The sequence below is a fragment of the Notothenia coriiceps genome, unplaced genomic scaffold (genome assembly GCF_000735185.1).
Source record: "Notothenia coriiceps isolate Sejong01 unplaced genomic scaffold, NC01 NC01_scaffold00027658, whole genome shotgun sequence".
Lineage (NCBI taxonomy): Eukaryota > Metazoa > Chordata > Actinopteri > Perciformes > Nototheniidae > Notothenia > Notothenia coriiceps.
The window spans coordinates 180,885-192,557 of record NW_011360359.1 but is presented as its reverse complement, the minus strand read 5'-3'; the positions used below and the strand labels follow the sequence as shown (position 1 = coordinate 192,557).

Below are 11,673 nucleotides of genomic sequence, written 5' to 3'. Positions count from 1 at the left end.
AGTTACCTGCCTCACTGACTAGCTACCTGCCTAACTGACTAGCTACCTGCCTCACTTACTAACTGCCTGCCTAAATGACTAGCTACCTGCCTCACTTACTAACTGCCTGCCTAATGCAGGACCATTTTGACCAGCATCCTCGTGGAAAAGACTTTAAATACAATACCATCATTAGTAGAATGACTGCATTGTGCACAAAAAGCAAAACTCAGAAAACACTTCAGCTTGCAGGGACATTTCATAAACATTTATATGAATAAGCAGTTTTGTGTTTTTGATAAGAGCTGTAGTGAAAAGGACTGTTAGCAGCAGGTGCGGCACAGCGGCTCAGTGATGTATAACGCAGAGGTCAATGCAACATAAAGACTACAACACTACATCTCACCCTGTGTCCTGTACCTACTGGAAACCTGCAGTAAGGTATATGGAGGTAGCTTCCTCAACGTCCCTTCTTCTCAAATTAAAAAGGTCAAAGTGCATTTGACCCTCTTTGGACCAAGTTGTCATCTGCCTAATGTCTGCTTTAATACTGACAGACTGGCAGTCCTGGTATTTTTGTTCCTAATGCCAGGAGCCAGGGGTGCAAAACAAGGTTTAAATCTCACACCAAGCTCATTAGAGAGACGAACCAGCAGCAGTCTACCACCATTAACGTGCCAGCTCAGCAGTAGCATCAGTGGGGCGGCAAAGTTGTGATGGAAGCCCTGCCATGAGACGGTAGGAGCTTGGATCAGAGACCAAGACATGGACATGCAAACTTAATACCGATTATACATCCTCACTTTCAAATGAGCTGTAAAGAGGATAGAATAATAGGTACCGGCATGTTTTGGTGTGAATTTGTTCTGCGTTAAAGTACGTACATAAGCTGTACCATTCTGCACAAAGACAAATGTAGAAAACCATCAGAAACACTGAGCTCTTTGGCTTGATTTCGAAAAGATAAGGGAAAAAAACCTGACACAAAAGGAATGTAGGATATTCAGATGAAATGAATTCAAACAAACCTGAGAAGATAGAGATCATCGGGAACCGAATAATGCTTTCCCTATTGAAAGATTATCTGCGGTTTTGCAGTTTTGTCCAAGACTGAATTCCAAAATGGTAAATTATATGACGAGTCAATAAGTCGTAAAGCATACAGTGCAATCTTGATGTCAGTGATATCCATGATTGGTAGTTTAGCTGTACCATGAACTCACCAGATCGTAAGCAATCAATTTTCCTTCTCTATGAGTTATACAGCTAATTTTTTTTCAATTCATGCGGCTGTCGTGTGAATGCCATTAAACAGAGCTGTCAGTGTACACCATGACACACCAAGTGAGAATCATGCAGGAACCTTTTCGGGGACTAGCTGGAGCAGCATGGAAGCCGAACGTGTTACATCCTCCCAGGCTAATTTAATTATAAGTGCCATTTATTTTCCCATTCATCTTCCACACGGGGAAAACCACGTTCCTGTCGGGAGAAGCCTTTGTGGTGAATCCACTCGAGACAATTCTGTGGTGCAGAGTGCAACGCTTTAAAAGGGAAAGAAAACAAACGATTTGATTGGATCATGACTGATTTCAAGAGTACTACAGCTACTGATGTATTCCTCTGAATTCTACTGTGTCAGCCATCATGTTCAAAGCTACAAAAATGTTTTTGTCACTACAAGGCATCCAGTTTTATTAAAAGAAAATATTGTCCTGATAAAATTATGTTGCTTTAACTCTAATCTGTTTAGTATCTGTATAATGTGAATCTTATCCTTGAGATATGTATAGCAGTATTTTTTGTAATGTAATCAGTATATGTGCTTTCCTATGCATTATTGAGGGGAAATAAATATTTATGATACAGTCGTGGCACAGTTTTGCCTTTTGCTACTTGAAGACATCATGCACATCCAGTATGACCCACATACTGCAACAACAAAAAAAAGTCTCACCGTCTAATTCGCTGCTCTCACCTTCTATCACTCTTCACGCATGGACAAACACAAATATGCACACGCCAATACGCATCCTGAGCACATCAGCTTCGTTTTAAGGGCCTACTGGAGTGTTTGACATTGTATAGTTGAAGTGTGTGTGATAGGAGGAGTGACCCGCGTGTGTGGAGGGTAAACGGAGTGACTCCCCGGGGGGGCAGCTTGTTCTCTCCAGCCCTCTTTTAGAGTTCAGACAAGTCCCATGATGCCGAGAGATTAATGAAGCTGCGCTGACACCGTGATCCCTGCAGGATACACACACAGTCACAAGCGTACATGCACACACACTATTCATTTCGCCTTGTGACAGTTTTCATGTACCTGCAATGATGCGAGTCAAGTGTTTGTTGCACTGAGGGTGGTACACCGACATATGGACATTGGATTTCTTAGAAATGAACGTGCATTTAATTGGAAGTAGGACCTTCAACAATACATATCTACAGTTTTCTCTAATTTATGTCATACATTATGCAAATTGATTCAAACCTTCAGGAGTCTTTATCTGAAAAGCTCAAATGAAAAACGCCTGAGTGTGTCTATCTTTTATTCTGGAAAAGATGCAAGCAAACTGCACCAGAGCTTGGGAGAGTGGAGAGGGTGTCGCATTAACACACGGACTAATCTCATGCCTGCAGTCAGACCGGATGCCTTACAAACTGCAGCAGTGCCTCTCTGTGCTCCAAACAGGTACTACGATTGTGCATCTACCAGTAATAGGGTTCTGCTGAAAAAAGCAAAAAGAAAGTACACAGAGAAAAGAAAACCCCCAAGGATGTAGACTTGTGAAAAGGTATTTGAGGATAGGGAAAGAGGAAACAATAGATGTTGATGAACTTGGAGCATTTATTACAGTCGTAACGAAAATCTGATCCAAAAAATGCCTTTAATTATGTTATCTGCATTGAAGTCACAACAAAACTTTGATGTCAACTAATTCACACATTGACAAAAAGAAAGTCAATAATACTTCAAGTTAATCCAAATAAAAAATAAGGATACATTTAACCTTAGGAATCAATCAATACTATTAGCACAATCTGCACTTTTCTATTGAACCTACAGTACTAACTTACCGAACCGTTTAATTATTGTAAGTCACTCTGGATGAAAGTGTGAGCTCATTGAAATGTAATGACAGGTGATAAAAACAGTCTTGTGTTTGTGATCTTTGAGTTAAAAATGTTTACAGCAACACAAATCCTCCTGACAATCCATTTTGGTGACTGTATAGTCAAAGTAACACCATTGTAGGCACATGATGTAGTTTTACACATCATATATTACCACTATTGGTACAAATAACATTAATAATTAGAACATTCTATATCTCTTATATGATCCAAATAAGCAGGCTGACACAAATATGACCAAATGATCACACTGAAGCAGTGTTCGTGACACCTGAAACCGGTTTGATACTATTATCAGTCCCCAGAAATAGAAGGTAAAACTCAAGCAGGTGAAGCAGATGTGTTCTCCCGCTCAGCTTGCTTGTGATTTTCTATCCCGTGAAACACCTCCTCCTCTTCAATTCTTGTCGGAAATATTAGTCGCCTAATCTGCGGGGTCCTTATGAGATGGAATGCTGCCTGCACCAATGACGGTATTATTAAATAGAAGAGGTGTCACCAAGGCAGTGATTTTTTACACAGGAGGATGCTTTTCTCTTCTCGGAGAATGAAAAATAATAAGGCCAGCAACAGCTGGGGCAGAAACATCAAAAAGTAGAAACCCACGGTGCGGTTGGCTCTGTGGTTACTGCGCTTGAGGGTCATGCTCACCCTGAGGGCAGTACAATACATGCACCCGTAGCAGTAGCACACAGACAATATGCACACATTCGTAATGACCGTTGGGGGAACAATCAGCAGCATGAATTCTCAGTGGGAAAGTGTGACGTGCTGGTTGGCTGTAGGAAGCCCCCCCTCATGCAAGCTCACCACTATCCCTCCATGGAGGCTCACCGCCAAACTGACCAACCAAATGAGCCCCGTGCTAACGTGAACATTGCAGGTGTCGATCATTCTGAGGTAGTGGATGCTGTGGCAAAGAAATATGTAGCGTTCCACGGCCATTAGAGCCAGGGTCATCTGGGCCGTGAGGACAAAACAACGTATGATACAGAACTGTGCAATGCACCAGCATCCGTAGATCTGACTTTGCTTCCGCACGATAGAAGTCAGTACAACCAAAGCGGTAAAAAAATGTAGCCCGCTGCCACAAGAGGGGCTTGAATCTCACAGTCAGAAAAAGGAGGAATCCGTTTGGTGCAGAAGACTAAATGACACAGGCAAGAAAGACAAGAATAAAAGCCAGGAAAGTTTTGTCTGAAAAAGAGAAGTCCCAGGAGAGACAGCTGGACATTTCATCCACGTCTTCATTAAAGCCGACTGTAGCCGTCTCGTTGGATGTATTGGAGATAGAGCCGTTTGAGGAATTCAGAGGTTCAGCTGTCACTCAAGGTAGAACACAAGCTGTTGTTTGAGAGGATGGAGGTCTTCAACTGAGTAATTGTGAGGAGGAAGGGGCCATGAATGAATCAAAGCTCGTCGAGGAGAGCATGTTTGAATTATGTCATCGAAAAAAAAATCCTTCATCATAAGTATTTTTACCTTACACAGGCTATATTCAAAAGGTATAATCATGATTTCCTACCAAATACCTGTTATTAGCTTTCAAATATAATGGAAAGGCATATTTCTGTTGTGATGGTTTACTTTGGTTCACTGAATTATACATAGGCATCTAAAGTGCATTAGTATCCTATTGAAGGACATATGGAAATGATTGTACGTCATGCATTTGAATATACCAGAACATTGCATCTGAATTGATGACAATTGACATATTTTTGTTCGGCTTCAATTCTAATGTCATTCATTTCTGTGACTTTTCATGCTGTGAGGAAATCACGTAAGTCACAGAATCATTAAATGGATCTGTACAAGAAAGGTAATTTAAACGCAACTGTTCATTCTGCAAGGCAAATTGCATAGCACTTCTGACCTTTTGCCTCTTCTTCCAAGCATCGTATCAAAAAGCTCCAACAAAGAGAAAAAGAGAGTACCGATTTATTTGAATTAAATAAAGTCTTGTACATTTCACAGCTATAGGTGCCTACACAGTAAGCAAAACAAAATCTACTCTCTGTCCGTGTGCAGAACCACTCCACAGGGTAGCTCAAGACAGTCATGTGAATATAGGTGAGGGGGTAGAGCGCTCAAAGTCTATTTCTGAAAGAAACGCCACAACATATTTCGAGAAATGATCATGCTTTGAAGGTGGATAGCTGAAGTTCTTTGAGATGAACACAGACTTGATTCGTTATACTTTAGAGATATGTTAAAGCTCCGAAAAGTTTTGTAATGGCACTTTTCAGTTAGTGATATACTTTGGAAATGTCTCTTGAATGTGCAATGACATCCTCCATCTTGACTTTCCGCTCGTTGCTCCACTTCCAGAGGCTTAAGACAGAACAGCGTGGGAGCTCTTGATTCCGACCATGTTGTCTACACTGACAGACCGCCTCATAGACGATTTACTCAGGTCTTTGTACCTGTCCTCGCACAGCCTGGAGATGGCCTAGAGAGAAAAAAAAATATGTAATGTCTGAAAATTGTTAAAATGTCTCAACACCTATGCCACTAAGTTGTTGCTCATCATTTTAGCCATGGATGCACACTCTTTGTCTTTAACAGTATAACTAATGTGTGCTTTTCTTATCTATATTTCATAGTTATATGAATCTTCATTACTGCATGCTTTTTTAACCTGCTATGCCTTTTTGCTGTAACAACATTTCCCAGCTGTGGGACTAAAAGGATTTCTGATGACATGTAACCAAAAATGTAATCCATTATAATATCTAAAGCAACCCTCCCAACCCTGGTTACCACTTATACAAAACAAGGAGACATGCCAGATTTGGAATGCAGCCTTGGGCATCCTCACCTCCAGTTTTTGGGCCCGCTTGTTGCTCAGCGGCTCTAGAGGGAAGCTGAGATTGTTTTCGTCCGCCAGCGAGCGCAGGTCGAAGTAATACTTGGCGTAGACGCTGGCCGGGACGTTGATGTTGAACTGGAGCAACTCCAGGAAGTGACGCTCCATCTCGTTCCTGCAGAGAATAGACATTAAATGAGTCTCCTCCAGTTTAGTTACATTGGACTGCAGCAGCAGAACGGTTCATTCATGGTTGAAAGAAAACACTCGCATGTCCTCCACTGTGATGTCTTTGAGGATCTGGCAGTAGTCGACGTTCCACACAGCCTGGTCGTCCCAGACCTTGGAGGCCAGCAGGATGGCGCCGAGAACGATCCGCTTCCAGTTACAGGGACAGATGTCCATCTCAGCGTACGTCAACAGCCTTTCCAGGTATACCTAACACAGAACACATCCATCAGGTTATGTACATATATAACAGTAGCAGGAGGCAGGAAATGATTACATGTCACATACACATTTTTACTTCTAGATTTTTTACACTGATCCTTACAATGCAAGAGTTCCTGAATCTTTAATGCTTCCAGTTAAACATTTTAATTGGTTTCTTTTTTTTTTCTTTTTAGAAAAACGTCACACACATGCTCAGTTGCTGTGAATGATCCGGGCAAGAAGTGGTCATTGAATGGACTTTGTACAAGGAAGCTTGCAGGGAACATTTTGATTGCACAGTTGCCTTCTCACATGCAGCTCTTTTGGGTAATGTCTGCATAATTTCCGGGTTGCAGTAGATGTGAAAGTGATGAAAATTAGAGGGTCTGAATCTGCTGTAAACTCACCAGAGTGACAATGGCGCACTCAGCAGTGAGCTGCGCCGAGCTGAAGAGCGTTCGTATGAAGCGGTAGATGAGTTTGTGTTCGGGGTCCACCACGGAGTAGTCGTCTGGAACCTTATCCCGCTGTTGGGCAGAGTCATTAGTCAATCGGCACAGAGCAAACGGTAAATGTTCTCGGTCTGATCAAACGCCTCGACTCACCGTCAGAGGGTGCTTCTTCTCATCGAATATGTCCAGCGTGCGGTTGGAGTCTCTGTAGGAGAAGGACATAAAGCAAAGTTAAATATGCATATTATAGGATTGTTTTCCCCTTGTACCAAATGGCTTATCTGTGGGGTTTTAAATGTTTTTGGTTTTCTCACTTCAGCCTTACACTAAATGGCATTTCAACTATATGATGAACACATCTATCAATCTAACTTACTGACTGCCAATGGCTTATCGGAAAACCATTATTGGTTGATAAACCATGGTACACATTATTTTTTGTTTTCAAACTGACTGACTACCTCACTTAATAACTACCTGCCTCACTGACTAGTTACCTGCCTCACTGACTAGCTACCTGCCTAACTGACTAGCTACCTGCCTCACTTACTAACTGCCTGCCTAACTGACTAGCTACCTGCCTAAATGACTAGCTACCTGCCTAACTGACTAGCTACCTGCCTAAATGACTAGCTACCTGCCTAACTGACTAGCTGCCTGCCTAACTGACTAGCTGCCTAACTGACTAGCTGCCTGCCTCACTGACTAGCTACCTGCCTCACTGACTAGCTACCTGCCTAACTAACTAGCTACCTGCCTCACTGACTAGCTACCTGCCTCACTGACTAGCTACCTGCCTCACTGACTAGCTACCTGCCTCACTGACTAACTGCCTGCCTCACTGACTAGCTGCCTGCCTAACTGACTAGCTGCCTGCCTAAATGACTAGCTACCTGCCTCACTGACTAGCTACCTGCCTCACTGACTAGCTACCTGCCTCATTGACTAGCTACCTGCCTCACTGCTAACTAGCTACCTGCCTCACTGACTAGCTACCTGCCTCACTGACTAGCTACCTGCCTCACTGACTAGCTACCTGCCTCACTGACTAACTACCTGCCTCACTGACTAGCTACCTGCCTCACTGACTAGCTACCTGCCTCACTGACTAGCTACCTGCCTAACTGACTAGCCGGCCCTTAACAAAATGGTCCCATTATGATAGAGATAAAGATGAAACAGTATTAAAAACACAACAGCAGTGGAATTTATGATATATAACAAACTGTTCTTACCTGTTCTTTATGTGATAGTACATGGCCAATGCGACACTGGAACAAAGAGAAATCAACAGTGATAAGCAGAGAACCACTGGTTGTGATTTCCTCCTGGCTGCATTTTAAATGTCTTCCAATATCCGCCGTAACTTTACCGGCTGCTACGTTTGTCGGAATGGGACTGAAGGACATATTGATATTTTCTCTGCAGTTTTATAAAGAGGCCGATGTAAGACATTGCTAACAATGGGTTAGCGTTAAGGGATGCACGATATTGGTTTTTTGAAACCGATACCGATAACTTCCTGCTTCTCAAGACCGATACCGATAACCGATAATATATATATATATATTAAATGTACCTGTTGCCTTTTTCCCTCCTCGTGGAACTTCTGCATTGCATTTGTTAATACAAATAGCAAGCGAACTATCTAACTCTGAAACTTTGAAATAGTCCCATACTACCGACAACATGTTTGTTTACTGTCCTGGCTTCACGGCCGCACACCATTTACGTCACAGCCAGGCATGAGTTAGGGAGCGCTGGATTTGTGAAAAACTCCCCTCTTCCTAAACCACTAATACCACAGTACTGGCNGCTTTGGATTCGCCGCTAGTTTAGCATCGCAGGCGTCTTTGTACGCTTTTAACACACCATCGTAGCGATGGCGATGTTTCAGGTGACTAATCAGGTAGGAAGTATTATAGCTTGTTGCCTTTTTCCCTCCTTGTGGAACTTCTGCATTGCATTTGTTAATACAAATAGCAAGCGAACTATCTAACTCTGAAACTTTGAAATAGTCCCATACTACCGACGACATGTTTGTTTACTGTCCTGGCTTCACGGCCGCACACCATTTACGTCACAGCCAGGCATGAGTTAGGGAGCGCTGGATTTGTGAAAAACTCCCCTCTTCCTAAACCACTAATACCACAGTACTGGCAAAACGGGAGGAGCCGAGTGAAAAACAAGCGCCCCTCATCCCAATCCACCCACACCGCAGTATTTTTTTCTTTTTTTTTATCCAAAAAATATATTGTATATTATCGGGGCTATTAATACTTTTATCGGGTTTATCGGGATGACGTCATAATTCCTAATATCGGACCGATAATTATCGGGGCCTATAATTATCGTGCACCACTAGTTAGCGTGTCAGCTGGAAGTAGAATAGCTGAAATAATAATGTTTTGAGAAGTGAGGGACAAAGCCCATGACTCTTTCCTTGTCCCATGACCACAATTTGCTCAAAAGGAAAGCAGCAAACTAAATTACAAAAGATAAACTACTTCTGTGAAGATATTTCAGAGGCGAGGGAGTGTCACTTACCATTTGATCGTGCTCTTGAGGTTGGGCTGGCTGACGGTGCTGTCATCGATGAATATTGTTGAGCAAGAACTGTACTTCTTTGTCAGCTGTCCAGGGGACATCTGCAAGGGAGGAGGGAATGGAGCACGCTTACAATGAGTGGAGGGATACCTGTTAGAGTTTGGATGTTTTAAAGTGGGGCTGTATGAGGTACTTTACCCTATTCAGTGTTTTACCTACAGACGCTGGAATTAGGAATGAGCTGCGTCTTGATATTGCTGCTCCCACCATCACAAAAGTACATTACTTAGCTTCAGATTACGGATAAGTACCTTAAAGAGCCCCACAGCAATACATCCTTTTAAACATTTAATTAAGCGAATGGCATTTCTGGTTCAAATGTTGCCCAAGTGTAAGAAAAACGTAAGCATCAAGTACACGCAGACCTGTCACTTACATGATTCAAGTAGTTGCTTTTCCTCTTCTCACGCACTGAAATATTACAAAATAAAATAAGAAGTCAGTGGGTTTAAGAGATTCAGAGGGTGTAAAACAGATTATTGGTGATGGCTTTAGCAGGTAAATACTGACCGTCTGTCTGCGACTTGTTGAGGAAGAGGGTGCTGGCTCTGGGGTGGTCTGATGGGTTTGACTCTTGGGCCAGCTCTGTAAGAACAAGTGGAAAGCATTAAAAATACTGAATCGGTTTGTCCCAAAAGTCTCCATAATGATGCTATGTTGCAAAGTGTCCCAAAAAAGCAGCAAAGTGATTCATCACCCACCGTCCGGGAGCTCCCTGTCGCTGATGTGCTGCAGGTAGGTGCCAGTGTCCTCGCTCACGTCCTCGGTGGTGGTGATGGGACATTCCTCCAGCTCCAGCTCCCTCCTGTGGATCTTGGGACTCTCTCCAGGAGAGATGCAGCAAGACACCGAACCTCCCATCTTTGACCTACAACAGTCCTGCTACAGCCAGCAATGTTTCCCATACAACTCCTGCAGCTTAGGTTTAATCTAAATCCTCTAAGTGGCAGTCAATGAAAGAAACCCCAATCTAAAGCTGACTGACTCTTCAGATAAAGCATTTAGTTTACTAGGACCCAATCTAGCCTGTATTTTTGGCAGCAAAGTGAAGAATTCTGCTTCAGAGTTGAATGGGATTTAATGAAAGCCAACTGGGTGTCTGCAGTATGTGCAGGACAGCTGACATTTTCAGGGCGTGTGCGCAGCATAGCACTGGTGCACTTTAATAACAACAACACGCGTGAACTTAATATTTTTTGGGCGTTAAATGACTAATATTAGCTCATGTTATTGAATAAAAGCTAACATACAAAGTCACAGGCTCCTCTAGCTCCCTCCATAGCTAGCCGGCTAATGCTAGCTTCCGCAGCTCAATCCATTCCTGGCTTGCATGGAATGATCCATATTTTACTGCAGTTACAGTACCTGTCACACTTAAAGACTTATCTACAAGAATACACTTTACATTACCCAACTGGAACCAACTCCTTGGATCAATAAATACGTGAAAAGATAACGAGTTTTGGAATTTTTAAGAGGTAGCCAACGTTAGCTCTCATCTCGTCGCATTTGCAGGAGACACGTCTTGGATGTCAAATCCAACGCAGCACTGAAAGTTCAGATGTAACTTCCGGCTACTGATTTTCAAAGTAATGGTCCTCTTGTATTTGATGGTGTCATGGTCTTAACATTCTTATTTAGTGACGTATATTTTATATCTGGCAATGTGTGTGCTAATTATTCAGTTCAAAATTAAAACCGTTAACTTCATGGAAGGACATTTTATTCATAAAAAAAGCTATACTTAAAATAAAAATCCTGATTTCTCCAGCTTTTATTTAAGTTAATTTGCTTATTTTGTTCACGTTTTACATTAATTCAGAATAGTATTACTTATCTTATCTTAAAAACCTGTACAAAAAATATATACAATACAATATGCATTATGGTTCTGAATTGGAAACGCCCCTCATGTCAGGTTAAAAGTGTTTATGTGATGAAGCTTTTATTTCCAGATTTCCATGCTTTTATTTTGTGTACAGGAACGCAGGTCAAACGGAAACTGTGTTGGTGCTATGTGTTGTGGTTGTGAGCGTTACAGAACTAGTGGGCTTCATCTCCAGGCTCCGCCCCCTTAATTAAATAGAAAACACGGCCGTTGAGAAAATCCTTTGCGTGCACGCCCATTTTAAAATCAGGCTTGCTCATTGGTCACTTTTAACCAAGCTGTTACATAATTGGTTGAAATGACTCATTGATGTGGAGTGGGCTGGGAAATGAGTATTGCAAATACGCCACAATGTTTAATAACGCAAAACCTCT

At 42.2% G+C, this 11,673-nt stretch overlaps 1 protein-coding gene across 1 annotated transcript; it reads right to left on the bottom strand.

Moving 5' to 3' along the window:
• Positions 1-5,200: 5,200 nt before the first annotated feature.
• LOC104957757 (cyclin-Y-like protein 1) lies at positions 5,201-10,941 on the bottom strand. Its single transcript, XM_010785413.1, has 10 exons — positions 10,113-10,941; positions 9,922-9,996; positions 9,788-9,822; positions 9,352-9,452; positions 8,040-8,075; positions 6,958-7,009; positions 6,760-6,879; positions 6,192-6,358; positions 5,933-6,095; positions 5,201-5,563 (listed from the first exon to the last, which is right to left on the bottom strand). Exons 1-10 carry the CDS (start codon positions 10,270-10,272, stop codon positions 5,447-5,449), a joined length of 1,026 nt encoding a protein of 341 aa, XP_010783715.1. The 5' UTR covers positions 10,273-10,941; the 3' UTR covers positions 5,201-5,446.
• Between the last annotated feature and the right edge of the window lie 732 nt (positions 10,942-11,673).